We start from the raw sequence: 17,099 nt of genomic DNA, 5'->3' as shown, positions 1-17,099 counted from the left end.
ATGGGAAGGGGAAAATATTTATGATTCCAGAAACTCTTGCTGGTATAATCAGCTCTTACAAATTCTTATATATTTGTATGTAACAAATACATATTTGTGTATTAGAAATACCTGGAAGTCACTGCCGATTCTTTCGTGTGACTGCCAATCTGCAGAGTACCTGTTGGGCTCACGATCACTACTGCCTGTGGAGATTTCACGGTCAGAAAGTAACAACTCACGTTGCTAGTGTTGCCATTTTGTCTGGAGAAGCACGTACGTTCCTGAGTACTCTGAGATATGTCCTGCTTTTTGAATAGTCCTTAAAATGCTCTAATGAACCTCTTGTGGCTGAGCCCCAGCCCTCTGCCGCTACTGGCTCGTAACGTCCGGGAGTGCAGCAGGCGCGGCGAGCTCCGCCCTCCGGCCCGCCCGGGCCGGCCAAGGATCTGCTGGCCCTGCTGCCTCCGGCTCTCGTGTACGATGTCTCTGCGAGGGGCAGCAGCCTCTGACGAGCTGGTTTTCTATGTGAATGGGAAGAAGGTAAGTGTTGTCTGGAAGGAGTGTGGAGAAAGGCGGGCGACTGTTACAAGGTTACCTTCAGAGGGTATGGGCACAGATTTGGCTTCCTCAGACTTGTTGCTGATGGGAGTATAACCAAATCCTCATACGAGCCTCCAGAAACATTCCTTGAAATCTCCTCCGTGCTGACTAAAAAGCGCATCAGCCTTCAAGTATTGTTTTAGTTAGCTGACGCTGTCCTGCGTACAGCAAGTGCTGTGAGAAGGGGAGAAGCAAACAAGCAGGACAACCGTGATTACAGCATTACATTTCAGCTCGATCTGCAGCCTGCAGGGCAAAAAATGTGTCAAAGTGAAATGGACTTGAAGCTGGCTGTCAAATTGGGCCAGCGAGCAAACCAGTTTTTCGTTTTTATATGCCCAGCTTCTCATCTTTCATGGTGTCAGAGGAGAGATATTAGATGGTGTCAGATTCTCAGAAGCACAACAGAGAGTCATCGAGACACTTGTGCCAGATACAGACTACTAATGTCAAGAACATTTTGCAAGAAGTTAACCTCATTGATTCAGTGCAACTGGATCTAAAACAGCTGTTTCTAAAGAGCAGAAGAAAAAATACTGTAGTCAGTAAAGAATGGAAGCATTTCTGTTGCTTTCCATTGTTGATCTATTGCAGCAAGTGTTGTTAGGCTATTACAGCAAGTGGAAAGTTTGTATAAATAATGCTAGACGAAAACTAGTTTCTGCTGATACCCATACATGCTTCCTCTGGTGTTAATCCCAGTAGGTTAAAGTGCCAGGGAGACTCTAAGATCTGTATATTATTAATTTGTTATGTTGTGCTGCCTCTCACTAAGAAGCAGTTGTTTTTAGTAGTGGCAAAGTGCCCTGGCACTTCTTTGCTGGAAATGTATCTGTCTGAATTTCCATAACAAGCCTGAAATCCCCTGTGGTCTTTTGCAATTGCTCCAGTTCTATGAGAAAGAACCAGAGAAAGATTCACTTCTGGCTGTGTGGAATGTAGTCTGTGCCCTGAATTTTGAAAAGCCTTTGTTACTTAGTTAAACTGTGGGGTTTTTGTGTGTTGTTGTTTTGTTTCTTGGTTTTTTTTTTTTCATTTCTTACTGCAGATAGTAGAGAAAAATGCTGATCCTGAGAGAATGCTGTTGTCTTACCTGCGAAAGAGACGTATCCTTTTCTTGTCTGCTCCTTTAAGTCACTCATTTGGAAGCTTTATTTGAGCAAAATTCTCACAAGTGATAATTAAAAGGTGATTTACCAGGTTCAAGAAGTTTTGACTGCCTTAAGATTAAACAACCATCAAACTGGCCTTGAACATCTACAGGGAGGGGGCATCCAGGACTATCTGTTCCAGTGTCCCTGAACAATCTGTTCCAGTGTCTTACCACCCTCACTGTAAAGAATTTCTTCCTAATGTAATTCTTTAGCTTCAATCTGATTTCCCATGAAGATTTAAATCCAAAATAGAGCCTGATGGATACATTACCATACCAAACTAATATTGTGTTCATAGTATCACAGTATCACTCAGGGTTGGAAGGGACCACAAGGATCATCTAGTTCCAACCCCCCTGCCATGGGCAGGGACTCCCCACACTAGATCAGGCTGGACAGAGCCTCATCCAGCCTGGTCTTAAACACCTCCAGGGATGGGACCTCAACCACCTCCCTGGATAACCTATTCCAGGGTTTCACCACTCTCATGGTGAAGAAACTCCTCCTCAATCCAGCCTGAATCTCCCCACCTCCAGCTTCGTTCCATTCCCCCTAGTCCTATCACTACCTGAGATCCTGAGAAGTCCTTCCCCAGCCTTCCTGTAGGCCCCCTTCAGATACTGGAAGGCCACAATCAGGTCACCTCAGAACCTTCTTTTCTGCAGACTGAACAGCCCCAACTCCTTCGGTCTGTCCTCATAGGAGAGGTGCTCCAGCCCTCTGATCATCCTCGTGGCCCTTCTCTGGACACCTTCCAGCACTTCCATATCCCTCTTGTAATATGGGCTCCAGAACTGGAGGCAGTACTCCAGGTGGGGTCTCACCAGAGCTGAGTTGAGGGGGAGGATCACCTCCCTCGACCTGCTGGCCACACTTCTCCTGATGCAGCCCAGGATCTGATTGGCTTTGCAGGCTGCAAGTGCACATTGAGAGCTCATGTTGAGCTTTTTGTCCACCAGCGCCCCCAAGTCTCTCTCCTCAGGGCTGTGTTCATTAGCTGTTCAGGAAGAAAGGTGCCCTGAAGCTTTTGAGCAAAATGAAGACCAAACTGAAACCTGATAATTACCTTTTTTCCCTAATGATGGCATTTTCAGTCCGTCTTACAGGAACTAAGTATGGCTGTGGAGCAGGTGGTTGTGGTTCCTGCACAGTGATGATATCAACTTATGAGCCAGCTTTGAAGAAGATACGGTATCCTTAGCCACACTCAATTTTGTGACTGTAGATAACCATTGTCAGATATTAAACCATAAAAAAAAATGTTGTAAAATCTACATAACAATAAAAGGATCCAAAGGAAGGGTCACTTTAATCCCAGAAAGAATGTTGTAAGAAATACTGTTCATTCAGCTGTAAATGTCCTGAAATGCTATGCTCAAGTGCTTAATTGGCTTATACTGAACTGATTGCTCCTGTGAGGGGTTTTCTTTTTAGGAGGTGTACATTATAACATCCTTTATGTTGACCACTGGAATGTGTCTCTTACTTGTAGGTCTCTCCTATGACTGATGGGAACATAAGACAAGTAGAATTTTGATTTTACCAGCCCTTTAATACTGAACTCCTTCCCTACACCCCACCCTCAAAAACAAGGACTTTGAAACTGAAAACCAGAGTTTCATTAAGCTGAAAAATGGAATAAATTACTATTAAATTGAGAAAGCTCCAGTCAGATTAAGTGGTTGAATGTTTGGTTAGGGGGAGTAGAAGTACAAATATTGCAGTTTTTCCTTTGCCAGTTGCATTACATTGGAATGCAGTACAAATGAAAATGTTTAAAGTTATTTTGAAATGGAAACAGTCAGAATGACACTTGAAAAGGAACATTTCAGCTATAGTAAACCAAAACATTTTATTGCTAATGACAAAAAGCTTTGAAGAATTTTCATTTTTGTATGCTCCTCCCAATTGGGATGATATTTATTTTACATCAGAATTTCCTTCAGGTCAGAAATTTGGTTACAGACTTGCAGCAGTAGCTCTTTACTTCCTTCAAATGACTGCACTGACCCTCCCCTCTCCTCCTTCCTGCTCTGAAACACACTTAGCAAGTTGATCATGGGCAGGAGAGACAAGAGGGTGATTAGAGGAAGATACTAATTCTACAAAACTGTCCTCAGAGAGATGGGTTTTATGCTGAGCACAAGAAACAGCTAGTAAGTCATTCCTTCTATGCAGCTTATTCTCCTCTCATTCCAAATGATGATAATGGCAGCTTTGCAAGAATAAGCTCTATCTTGATTGACTACAAAATAGTCATGTCTTTATTATAATGTAATAATATTCATGTTCTTTATTCTCCTTTATGTTCCATAGACATTATTCAGCAAATGCATGTTTGCTTCCCATTTGTTCCTTGTATGGTGCAGCAGTGACCACAGTGGAAGGTGTTGGAAATACAAAAACCAGGGTTCATCCAGTTCAGGTGAGAGGACAGAATCACTGTGAAAAGGATTACTAATTTCTTCCTTTCTATGGACCGGCTTGAGTGGCAGTGCTTTCAAAGCATGGGAGTTTCATGCAGTGATTATTCTCCCTGCTAAGTAGTAACAGAAAGCAGCACAAATTTCTGATGGTTGGTTGATCAAGGCTGATGAGTTGTGTCACATGATGGATCTGTAATACTGACAGTCTGATCAAATAGTTGGTATGTAAGAATTGTTGGAGTGGATCAGGCTTGTGCTCTGTTTGGACCAGTGACACATCTCGGACAGTGACCCTTTATCTGATTCTTTTAGTATGAAAGAAAAAAAACACAGAGGTCCACCGAAGGTTAATTACCTTCCTTAGCAAGGTGTGCTTGGGCATCACACCCCAAATAATTATTTTTGTTTGAGATTGCTTTGATTTTTTTCCTTAAAAAGTCTGATTTGCTACAAGACTACAGTTAGTGTGCTGTCTCCCATTTAAGAGAGAGATCACTAGGATAATGATGTCCACTGAAAGGAGTGTTACTTGTGATGTTTCATTGCAGGAAAGGCTTGCCAAGTGCCATGGCTCGCAGTGTGGTTTCTGCACCCCTGGAATGGTGATGTCCATATACACTTTGCTAAGAAACCACCCGGAACCAACTTCAGAGCAGATGATTGCAGCTCTGGCTGGTAAATATTGCTGCTTTTTAATTTTCTTCAGAAGCTTTGGGTATGTAGGTGCATATCTGTGTGAGTACACATACATACCTGTATGTATGTACTCCATGCAAATGGTGCTTCCCAGCAGAGCTACTGCTGGATACAGACCTTGTACACTGTCATTCTTTTCTCCTGGTAAATGAAGTGTGGAATCGTAGAATCATAGTATCAATAAGGTTGGAAAAGACCTCAAAGATCATCAAGTCCAACCTGTCACCCAAGACCTCATGACTGCTAAACCATGGCACCAAGTGCCACATCCAGTCTCCTCTTGAACACCTCCAGGGATGGTGACTTCACCACCTCCCTGGGCAGCACATTCCAATAGCTAACAATTCTCTCTGTGAAGAACTTTCTCCTCACCTTGAGCCTAAATTTCCCCTGGCACAGCTCTTGTCCTGGTGCTGATTGCCTGGGAGAAGAGACCAACCCCCTCCTGACTACAACCTCCCTTCAGGTAGTTGGAGACAGCAATAAGGTCTCCCCTGAGCCTCCTCTTCTCCAGGCTAAACAATCCCAGCTCCCTCAGCTTCTCCTCACAGGGCTTGTGGAACTGTGGATCATTTAAAAAACAGGTGTTAAAACATCCCTAGATGTGCAAAATGTTGTCCTATTGGAGAATTAGCTTCATCTGAACATCTCTGAGATACTGGTAGATTGGGAGCGAAGAATGTCATAAGCTTCACAGGAGAGTCCCTTTGTGGTAGGAATAAAAAAGAAGAGAGATACAGACCATCCTTGCTAAAGCGAGGTGTGAACATTTATTGCAAGTAAACTACCTTTTTGTCGTTTGTTGTGCAGTTGCGGTGAAGCCAAAGGCAGTTTCTGTTAGGATGAGTTGAGCTTAATGGAGGTGTAATGCTAACCTTCATCATCAGAAATAAGTTGAGGGGGAGGAGAAAAATGTTTTGAGTAGTTGAAGAATATTGTGCAATCTTCTATCCTCCTGCATGCTAAGCTGTAGATAATATTCCCTCTAGTGCAGCTCTAAAGTTATGTCATACTCCACGTGAAACAATAGCCTCAGTAGCTGCAGGGCCCTAAGTCTTGTGTCACTGCTCTTTTTTGTCTTTTAGAAAGGTAACACTTTTTAAGCTTCAAAACCACAAACCTTCTATAAAGCTATGACATTTGAAATGAAGCCATGTGCTTTAGAGCAAAGCTTTTTCTTACTGGTTCCCATTTTTTTGCAGGGAACTTGTGTCGCTGTACTGGATATAGACCAATTGTAGACGCCTGTAAAACCTTCTGTGAGGTAAGTAGTGATGATAGGAATGCTGGGTTGTGCCCATTGGTGTCTGTATGTATGTATACAGGCCATCAAGAATTTCTTTAAGACATCTCTTTCCTCTGTTAAAGTCTAAGTAAGCTGTGTAGTGGCCTAATGCATTACCAAAATTGACTAACTCAAATGGACTTGGTGTCTAGCCTGGATTTTGAAGAGTAGTCTGAAGTAACTCCATGTGTTTTACTGTGGGTTGGTACTGGCATAAAAACAGAATAGGGTCTGGTATTCTTTGTAATTTATCATGTAAAGCAGCATTTCAGAAACCTACAGAGAAAGAAATTGGACAGTAAACAATAGGTGAAAGAAATTATATAGACCATCTATATGAGCTCTCACAAGGTCAACTGATTTTTACATAGTATGATTTCCCTTGTTTTAAGGACTTAAACATCCAATGATTTTGTTATTTTTGAATATCACTTCATTAACTCATAATCCTTGAGATTTGGACAGACTAGAGAGATGGGCAAAGAGGAACCTAATGAGGTTCTACAAGGAAAGTGCAGAGTCCTGCACCTGGGAAGGAATAATAAACTGCACCAGTACAGGTTAGGGGGAGACCTCCTAGAGAGCAGCCCTGTGGAGAAGGACCTGGGAGTCCTGGTGGACAAGAGGTTATCCGTGGGACAGCAATGTGCCCTTTTATCCGAGAAGGCAAATGTTATCCTGGGGAGCATTAAGAGTGTGTCCTGCAGATCAAGGAGGTTCTCCTCTCCCACTACTCTGCTCTGGTTGAGACCTGTTTCTTTGTGACCTGTGCTAGATTATGTGGTCTTGCTCTGGCAGGGCAGTTGTGCTGGGAGATCTCCAACTCCTGACATCCTGTGATCCTGTAATCTGTCCAATTTAGCTTAATATTAAACTTCATCCTTAACTGTATTGAAATATAACTAGACACTTTCATTGACTTGTCCAGAATGGTAATGAGTTAGTCTGCTTAATGTTTCACTAATGGAATATTCCTACTGTAGGAATCTGTTTGTTGTCAAAAGAAAGCAAATGGGAAGTGTTGCTTGGGACAAGAAGATGATTTGTTTGACATGGAAGAGAAGGTAGGGTTTTAAGTATTTTGCTTGGGTTGTATTAGAAGGGATGTGTTCATTAAGTCAAGAGAGGTTCTTCTTCCTCTCTACTCTGTCCTGGTGAGGCCACATCTAGAATATTGTGTCCAGTTCTGGGCCCCTTCAGTTCAAGAAGGATCTCAGGGAACTGCTTGAAGGAGTCCAGTGCTGAGCCACAAAAGTGATTAAGGGAGTGGAACATCTTCCTTATGAGGACAGACTGAGGCAGCTGGGGCTTTTCAGCTTGGAGAAGAGGAGACTTAAGGGGTGACCTTAGTTCCCCCCTCAACATGAGGGTCACAGAGCATTGGAACAGACTGCCCAGGGAGGTTGTGGAGTCTCCTTCTCTGGAGACTTTCAAGACCCATCTGGATGTGTTCCTGTGTGACCTGTGCTAGATTCTATGGTCTTGCTCTGGCAGGGGGATTGGATTCAATGATCTTTGAAGGTCCCTTCCAACCCCTAAGATACTGTGACCTCATTAAGGTTTATAAATACTTGAAGGGTGAGTGCCAAGAGGATGGAGTCAGGCTCTTCTTGGCAATACTTGATGATAGGACAAGGGGCAATGGGTGAAAGCTGAGGCATAGGAAGTTCCATAGAAACATGAGGAAGAGTGTTTTCACTGTGAGGGTGACAGAACTCTGGTACAGGCTGTCCAGGGAGTCTCTCTCTCTGGAGATATTCAAGACCCACCTGGATGCATTCCTGTGTGATGTGCTCTAGGTGATCCTGCTCTGGCAGGGGGGGTTGGACTTGGATGATCTTTTGAGGTCCCTTCTAGCCCCTAACATTCTGTGATTCAGTGGAAATTATTGATGAGAGAAATTTTTTTGGTCTTTGCTTCTTTTCTTTCTCTTTAAGGTTTCCACCAGACTATTTTCAACAGATGAATTTCAGCCATTAGATCCCACTCAGGAGCTTATATTTCCTCCAAAACTAATGGTAATTTTGCTTTATTCTTTAGCTCTGTGTTTTCCTTAGTAGTTCAGAATTCATTCTGAAGTCCTGCTTAGCAGTAATTCATCAAAAAGAGATTTCATAACGTTTTAATATAAATCCAAAATGATATATTTTTTTCTCCAGTGACCTTATTGTATATTCACAAGAACAAATAATCATATTATGAAAATAAATTTGCAGGGTTAGATGTTAGGTGAGAAGACAAAGAAATAACCTAAACTGGGTTTTCAGTGCAGCACCTGAAGATGCAAATGCTTTTCAGCAAACTTAATGGCAAACGCTTTTTTAGCATTAGTAAAGCAATGCACTTATCCCATTTTGTGGCCTAATAATCTTGTTGGTCTTCTCTGCCAAAATGTCAGCCCAGGAGTAATTCAAGTAAGATAAAAATAGAAGCAGCTGAAACAGGGGCACTGGAATGGAAAGTGCCAGATAACCCTTAATTACTGACAGCAGAGTATCCCCTTGAAGAGTGAATGCAGCTTTTCATTATTGTCAGTCTATAGATGCAAAGCCAAATTCTCTGTAACTAGCTGTCTGCTTATGGAGAACAGTTGACAACTGTGGAACAGGGGTTCTTGATCATGTGTTTGTACCATTACTAGTTCAGGAGCTATTTCCAAGTGATCATTGACCAGTGCTAGAATAGTCAGCTATCCACATGCATGCTTAATCTGAAAAGGGATGCTGCTGCCAATGATCTCCAGGCAAGCTAAGTGTACAGATGCCTCCCTAAATATTTTTGTCACATTTCTAATTATTTCAGCAGTTGCAAGATCTATTCCTACAGTTTATTACCCGTCTCGTTGATTAGCCTATTGGAACTGATTGAAGATGTTTCACTCACACAGCCTAGAAATGCACCATGATGTAAAGGGCCAGAATAACAGTCCCATTTCTTAAGAAGTCCCATTTCTACTTAAGAATTAAGTAGAACTACTGTTAAGAACTTGTTTTGACTTTCAGTTTAGTGTCTGTTACACCTTGCACCTGTCTATAATCTGAATACTTAGATCTGCTGTATTTCTCCATCAGAGAATGGCTGAAAATCAGCCAAAAAGAACTCTCTTTTTCCATGGAGAGCGCATGGTGTGGATTTCTCCTGTAAGCTTAGATGAATTACTGGATCTGAAAGCTGCCCACCCCAAGGCACCTCTTGTGGTTGGGAACACCAGTCTGGGTATGTATGCAAGCAGAATGACTCCTGTTGCCATAGTTCCAGTGTGCATGGGAGGATCAGGGCTATGTTTGTTGTTTTTCCATTTTCATCCTCCAGTTTACTCTCCACTATGTTGGAGTTACCACTATGCAAGATGTCTTTTGTCTAAATCTATTCTATCTGGTAGGACCTGAGATGAAATTTAGAGGCGTGTTCCATCCAGTTGTTATTGCTCCTGCAAGGATCCCAGATCTGACTGTGGTGAAGTACACAGACGACGGTCAGTAGACTTCAATTCATTCAGACATAGGAGATTATTCTGCAGATTATGCTGCTCCATTCTGTAGAGTTGATGGCATGAAGTGCTGTGCCACTCATTCCTTTCAGGTTTGGTTCTTTCCCAGGTCAAGGTGTCTGTGGCCACCTTCCCAGTGCATGATACAGTTTTGTCTTCATGTTACAGTGCATGACTGACCAGCAATGTTGTCTCAGGCCCCATCAGTCATAATACAGATTCACAGTCACAGATTGTGTTGGGTTTGAAGGGGCCTTCAAAGGTCATCTTGCCCAGCCCCCCTGCAGTGAGCAGGGACACCTCCAACTACATCAGTCTGCCCAGGGGCACACGGAGTCTGATCTTGAATGTCTCCAGGGATGAGGCTTCAATCACATCCCCGGGGCAACCTGTTCCAGTATCTCACCACTCTTATTAAGAACTTCCTCCTGATGTCCAACCTAAATCTACCCTGCTCCTGTTTCAAGCCATTGCATCTTGTCCTGTTGTTACAAGCCCTTCTAAATAGTCCCTGGGTCTCTTTAACTTGACAAAGAGGAGACTGAGGGATGACTTCGTTCATGTTTATAAAGATGTGAAGGGTGACTGTCAGTAGGATGGAGCCAGACTCTTCTCAGTGATGTCCAATGATAGGACAAGGGGCAATGGGTACAAGCTGGAGCATAGGAGATTCCATGTGAACATAAGGAAAAACTTGAGTATGACGGAGCCCTGGAACAGGCTACCCAGAGAGGTTGTAAAGTCTCCTCTGGAGACATGCAAACCCCACCTGGATGTGTTTCTGTGTGACCTACTTCAGGTCAGGGGGGTTGAACTTGATGATCTCTCTTCCTAACCCTAGCAGTCTGAGATTTTGTGATTTACTCAGTCAAAAGTTGTGCAAGAGGAGGAGTTGGAATGGGCACTTGGGAGCAGAGAGGAGATTTGCCTTTCAGTAGAAGTGATGAGCTATTAGCTCAGTTTCATGATTCCATGGAATTTTTCTCTTGGTCTCCTGAAAGGAAAGGTCACAATCCCTGCAGTACACTGTGGTGGTTTTAGGCTATGCCTTTAAAATTTAGTTACAAATTTTGAGCAGAGAAGTAGAAAAATATAAATAAATCACTATTGGGTGTAGAAAGGAAAACAAAAGATCGCTCTCAACAAATTCATTGGATAAATATCTAGAATAAGACAGGCTGTACCTAAACAATTCTTTTCTTTTTTCCTGGTCTCTGCTGTTTTGCTTCGCTCAGGAGAGATTAACCTGCTTGTCGGCTGGCCTTGGCTGCTTTCTCTCTGCTTCTCTCTCTCTTGTGGGACAGAGGGGTGGGGGGGTGAGAGGGGAGCAGTGGAACGGCTTCCCTGGTCTCTGATTTTTGTGTTGTTTGCTAATTATAAATATCTGTATAATATTGTAAATACTGTGTATTTTGTACATGTTCATTGCATTCCATTGTAGAGTATAGTTCTTGTTTGTAAATACAGCTTCATTTGCTTCTAACTGAGTTGGTCTGGCAAAGTTAGTGCTGGGGGGAAACTTCAACCCCCCAGATACACCAAGGCCAGTCTCCTTGTGTCTGCCTGTTTTCCACATGAGCAGTCCTAGTTCTGCAGTCTGAAGATAGTTTAGAACCCAGGCAATAAATGTACACGTGACACTTTCATGATCTTTTGGTTACAGGATTGACTCTGGGAGCTGCCTGCAGCCTCGCTCTAGTGAAAGACACCTTGACAAATGTGATCTCAGAGCTCCCTGAAGAGAAGACAAAGATTTTCTGTGCTCTCGTGCAGCAACTGAGAACTCTGGGTGGAGAACAATTAAGGAACGTTGCTGTATGTTGTGCATTACTTGCAGTAACAATTAGCAAATGTAAAACTTGCATTTATAGTTCTTTTCATCAGTGAATTTTCTATCAATACATCTTTTTTTGAGCTTTCAGTATATATAAATTTATGCATACTCTACCTGTTACACTGTCACTTAAAATGAAAATGTTCATGTGGTGGAGAAAGCTGATAGTATTTTTCTTTCTAGTCATTAGGTGGAAACATCATGAGTAGAAAATCAACTTCAGACTTGAATCCTGTTTTGGCAGCCAGCAACTGCATGCTTAATGTAGCCTCAAGAGGTAAGAGGAGATAGCCTGTCTCTGTAGTAGTGCCAGAAGTGCAGGATCCTGTGGTATGGAGAAAGAGGGGAAATCACAACAAATGAACATTTGTTAACAAACTACTTTTCCACTCTCACACAAGATCATATCTGCCAGAGAAGCAATTTACAAATAAAGGACATGTCAAGAATTCTCATGTCAAGGGTAAGCATTTAGACCAAGCACATCACACGTACTTCTGAGGATAGTGAACTCATAAGTGCTCATTAAGCAACATACTCTGAGTACTTGTATGCTACCTTCCCACCTCTCTGCTGGGTTGTGTTTGTAGGTTTGTTTTGTTTGGGTTTTGTTTTTTTGTAACTGCTGCTTTGCCCTGATTTAAAGATGCCCTTTGGCTCTGTAAAGAACTTCTGGCTTCTCATTCCTCACAGGTACTTGCTTCTGTACAGGAACCACTAGTCCTGCACCTTTTCTCATGCCCATCTCTTCAGTTTCCTACCATCACTCTATATATTCTATCCTTCTACCTGCTCCTTTTCTTATGCACCACCTTACCGTTGGAAGGTTGATGAAATTATTTGTAATCATGAGCTATGTGGTAGTCTGTAATTGCATGTTTTCCCTTCTGGATGGCTTGTGTCCTTTTGCCCTTTATCTAGAAAGTGTGCGCACATTCTTTAAAGGGTTGATTCTGAGCCAGGATTTCTTGGAACAGATACACAAAAACGTAGCCTGTGTGACTTCCAAGACTACTTCCTCTGTAGATAAAAAAATGCCTGTCAGAATGTTGTTCTGACAAGTGGAAGTGCCAAGTGAGATCAGAAAAGCTTTTTCTGATTGCAGGCCCGTTGCTGATAGTTCTTGCAAAGCTTTGATTAGACACGGTCAGTATTTGATATGAAATTGTTGTAAAGATAAGATGTGAATCACAGAACGTTACAGATTGGAAGGAAACTCCAGAGATCATCAAGTCCAGCCCCCCTCCCAGGGTAGTCCACACAGGAATACATCCAGGCATGTTTTGAATGCCTCCAGAGAAGGAGACTCCACCACTTTCTGGGCAGCCTGATCCATTGCTCCATCACCCTTACCATAAAGTTTCTCCTCATGCCGAAGAAATTGAACATTCATCTCTATCCCTTCTAAATGCAAAGCATCATCTGACAGACAGCTGAACTGTCCCATTCCTAGCATTACTGTCATGATCCTCCTCCATGCCAGCATCTTCTTACTCAGTAATTCTAATGATGCTTGAGTGATGGAAAGGATCACTGATTGCTTGCTCTTCCTTTTAACCTGGCACAATTTTACTACTGGGGGGTGGAGTTTGGGGTGTTTTCACAGTTTTCAACATATTTTTATATCAAACATTAGACAGTGAAAAGCTGGAAAAGACTGTCAAGAAAGGAAGTTGCAGACACACTGTTAGTTCTTGGTCCTTACCTTGGATTCCAGCATAAGAAAAAATGCACCTTCCTAGATCCTGACAAGCTCCCAGGTGGGATGGGACAATAATCTTTCTGCATGTAAACCTGGTGTATTCTGGATGGAATTGTAAAGGCAAAAGTCCAGAAACTCCAGTGCTGTTCTTTTTAACAGTGTTATTTTTCTCGTTACACTTCAGCACAATAAAATTTCTTTGCTAGAGTTTTGCTGTCACCATTTCTATTTGAGGAGTACAACTTCAATGATACAAATTATATTCTAGGATAAACAGGTTACAGGGTCATCATCACATGTACTATGAACAACCTGAAGAAAATAATCTTGCTCTAAAGCAGCCAGTCTTAAAGTGTCATGGTCATAAAATGTGAGGGGAATATTTTAATATATATATACATGGTACAGAAGATTATCTGGTTATAGAACATCTTGGGATAGGTCAGGGCTACTACAAGATAAACACTGTCTAACAATAAGAAATAATTTCTTTAAAAATGCATTGGACCCCTTTGGTAACATGTGAAAAATACACAGGACACAAAAGACTAGTCAAAAATACACTGACTTCATCAGTCAGACTCACCTTGTTAAATTCCACACTGATGAATCACTGTGGATTTCCAGCTGTACAATATTCATATTTCTGTGTTCTTGCAGAATGACAAAGCCACTTGACATTTGTGCAGTTGCAGTCCTGCCAACAAAACTCTGTGAGCCAACAGGGACTGTTGATTGTGTGTTAAAGTACACACATGTTAGCGGTTGGACTAAATGATCTCTGGAGATCCCTTCCAGCTCCTAACATTGTGTGATCTTGTTCACTTCCATATTCTTTGTTTTAGAAGGAAAGATAGTGATAGCAGCAGTTGCAGAGATTAGGAACAGGTTGACAGGAGTGGGTATGGGATCATGGTGGCAGTGTCAGAAGGGAGGGTGATGGAATGGGGATCAACCTCTGGACACTTCCATGCAACTAGTGTTTTGATACTATGGAAGATGGACCAGTCTTTTGTATTTGTAGAGCATACTGTTGATAATTTAAGTAAACTCTGCAGTTGTTATTTACTCTGGAAGGATGCAGGTATTTCTTGCTAATTAAAGTATGGTTGAGATGTGTTAATTGCACAATTGTACAGAAGTCTTTTGATTTGGGATTATTTTTAGGACGAAAGCGACAGATCCCTTTGAGTGATATTTTTGCAGATGGGGATAATACCATTGCACCAGAAGAGATCTTAGTCTCTGTCCATATTCCCCATTCTAGGAAGGTAAGTTGCTAGTTTGTTTATATTTGCTTTATGTAGAGTTGAAGAGCATTTAATAAGGAGCAGCAGGGAACATAGTGCCTAATATTTAAAGCAATACAACTGCTACTCACTTTCTGAATTCCTTACATTTGATCCTGTCAATGCCATATCATCTCCCAGTCTCAGCCAAAACCCCACAACTCAGCAGGTAGCTGGTGATATATAGAGAGTGATATTCAGGCGAAAGTTTATCCTAAAATGGCAAGGGCAATAGCAATTGTCCAGACCACCTACAGAAGGTGGTCTTGGGCAAGCTGCCACAAGGCCTCACCCAAAGCAGGCTGCTTAACTGTGATGTGGTTGGCATCGAGAAGGTAAAGGTTTGTCATTTCTTGAGGATTTTTCTTAAAATGATAAGATTGAACATGTGTGTAGTGTTTCCACTTTGCCTTTAACTGGTACTGTGTTTGCAGGAGTGGATACAAGATATTAAAAGAAGATTTTTGGGGTCATGTTATCTGAATACTGAAGTTTGGCAACACTTTGGAGTGTCTTTGATTATTATTATAGATGCAACTCAACTCCATAAGATCCATGCCTTTAGCTATCTGCCATGAAAACATCTGAACTGTGTAGATGGTGGAGGACTGGGTATGGGCTGCTAGAAAATCAAAGATGATAAATTTACTGAAAGGTCAAGAGAAGCAAGCATGTGGTCTTGAATGCTCAGAAAGCTGAATCTGTGCTCTTCATTTTTCATTCTCTTGCTTCACATAGTGCAAACCCAAATTCTGCTTTCAAGTACTTGCATGTCTGCAGGTTACCCACTTCTGTCTGATCTTGCTCAGGGGGAGTATGTCTCTGCATTTCGACAAGCACCAAGACGGGAAAATTCTCTCTCAATAATCAATGCTGGGATGAGAGTCCTTTTTGAAGAAGATACAGACATAATAAAGGAGTTAAGCATTTTCTTTGGAGGTGCTGCCTCAACCACCATCTGTGCAAAACAAACTTGTAGGACACTTACTGGAAGGTAATTTCTCTGCCTTCTCTGTATTTCTGACTGAAGGGACTTTGAGAGCTTGAGTGTAATTCCTTGGGGCATGAAGGTACAGAAAGTTTTCAGTTGAAGACACATGGCATCAGCTAGGCAATGACTGAGTCAAGCCTTAATGATGACTTTTCAGGACTGTAATGTTTTGGAGTGTGCACATTGGTGCAGCTCTAGTGTGAAGTATGCAGAGACAGGAGATACGAACTGTGAGATAGGTGGATGAGATGCACATGATAAATTGTGCACCTGACCCTAAGCATTGCTAAATGATGCTGTATCCTGTAAACTGCGTAATTCCCTGGGATCAGTGTTCTTCAGTCCTTCAGCTTGACTCTAATAGATACAAAGTTTAAGAACTTCAAATGTGCCAAATAAACATTGGAGCACAAGCTGAGACTTAACCTTTGCAGTATATCTTCATCTACAGATTCTGTCCATCTCTGATGTGAATCCCTGACAATCCCTCCCACTGTGCAGCATCTTTCCATGTTTTGGGAAAAAACCCCAAAACAAAACAAAAACCAACCAACTAATTCCACTTACCTAAATGCAGTCCCACAGGGCTATTTTACCATTTATATGCACCTGTTTCACTAGTTGAATTGCTCATTATTTTTCACCACCTTGCATTATTAAATTTATCCTAACAGATTTATATTTTGATATCTAGGGTTGTGTAGCATTGAGAGAATTGAAGGAGAAAGCCTTATCAAAAAATGTAGCAACAAACCAGCACTAACCCAATCTCCTCAAATCATTTACACTTTGCATCAATATTGTTACCCACCTTTCTTTAAATATAGGACAGTACCTACAGAATAGGGATAATATATAAGACTGTTACATAATCTTTAAAGCTGTCATAGGTTTTGTTTATTCATTGATATTAAAAAAGACTGATAGAACAATCAATTCCTTAGTCTTAAGGGATCTAATTTCTGTAAATGACATTGACCCTACACTTTTTTCAGAATTGTAGGCCATTGTTGGAATCAGTATTTTAATTTGGAGCTGGATTGCTCCTGTGGTCTATGGTACAAGTGTATTACTGCAGTTTGTTGGTGGTGTTGTTTGTTTGTTTTCTTTTTTGAGCCTTGATTGTATCTATATTCTTTCTGACAGACACTGGAATGAGGAAATTTTGGATGAAGCTTGCAGACTAATTCTGAAAGACATTGCTCTTCTAGGCTTAGCCAGTGGTGAAAAAGCAGACTATAAGAAAACTTTGATGGTCAGTTTCTTCTACAGATTTTTCCTGGAAGTATTGCAGTTATTAAAGACCACGGTAAATCAGTTCTCTGTGTCTGGTTCTGTGCAAGTGTATTTGTCTGTTGATGCTTAGAATTTGTACAGTGTGCTAAGCATGGACTTTGTAAGCAAAAGGTAGATGGAGAGATGACCAGCCAACTTTTAGGTGCTCAGATACATTAAATATGGACATCAGGCTTTAAAAAAACAGTTGAGGGATGTTAACGCAACAATGTGTCAGCTCCCAGGTCCAAGGGAAACAGACCTGAGATCTTATTCTATGTGTGATTCAAAACATAAGTAGCCAGAAAGGAAAAAAAAGGCTTTGGAAACCAACCGTTGGTTTTAAACCAACCCTCCTTCTTGTATGAGTTGTTG

At 41.7% G+C, this 17,099-nt stretch overlaps 1 protein-coding gene across 3 annotated transcripts in view; it reads left to right on the top strand.

Moving 5' to 3' along the window:
- The first annotated feature begins 211 nt into the window (after positions 1-211).
- Positions 212-17,099, top strand: part of AOX1 (aldehyde oxidase 1) — a 60,266-nt gene continuing 43,378 nt past the window's right edge. For all 3 annotated transcript variants that reach the window (XR_010987324.1, XR_010987325.1, XM_068137929.1), the window contains exons 1-15: positions 212-522; positions 1,631-1,688; positions 2,831-2,927; positions 4,053-4,161; positions 4,711-4,837; positions 6,061-6,122; positions 7,127-7,207; positions 8,081-8,161; positions 9,215-9,359; positions 9,526-9,618; positions 11,297-11,448; positions 11,651-11,744; positions 14,337-14,440; positions 15,268-15,452; positions 16,596-16,758. Coding sequence is in view for 1 of the 3 variants with exons in the window: in XM_068137929.1 (XP_067994030.1) it covers positions 316-522; positions 1,631-1,688; positions 2,831-2,927; positions 4,053-4,161; positions 4,711-4,837; positions 6,061-6,122; positions 7,127-7,207; positions 8,081-8,161; positions 9,215-9,359; positions 9,526-9,618; positions 11,297-11,448; positions 11,651-11,744; positions 14,337-14,440; positions 15,268-15,452; positions 16,596-16,758 (1,758 nt within the window). In the remaining 2 variants the exon portion in view is untranslated. The remainder of the gene's footprint in view (positions 523-1,630; positions 1,689-2,830; positions 2,928-4,052; positions 4,162-4,710; positions 4,838-6,060; positions 6,123-7,126; positions 7,208-8,080; positions 8,162-9,214; positions 9,360-9,525; positions 9,619-11,296; positions 11,449-11,650; positions 11,745-14,336; positions 14,441-15,267; positions 15,453-16,595; positions 16,759-17,099) is intronic.

The sequence above is a fragment of the Melanerpes formicivorus genome, unplaced genomic scaffold (assembly GCF_026170545.1).
Source record: "Melanerpes formicivorus ecotype bairdi unplaced genomic scaffold, bMelFor1.0.p_v2 SCAF_5, whole genome shotgun sequence".
Classification (NCBI taxonomy): domain Eukaryota; kingdom Metazoa; phylum Chordata; class Aves; order Piciformes; family Picidae; genus Melanerpes; species Melanerpes formicivorus.
This window is presented reverse-complemented; position numbering and strand designations above follow the sequence as displayed.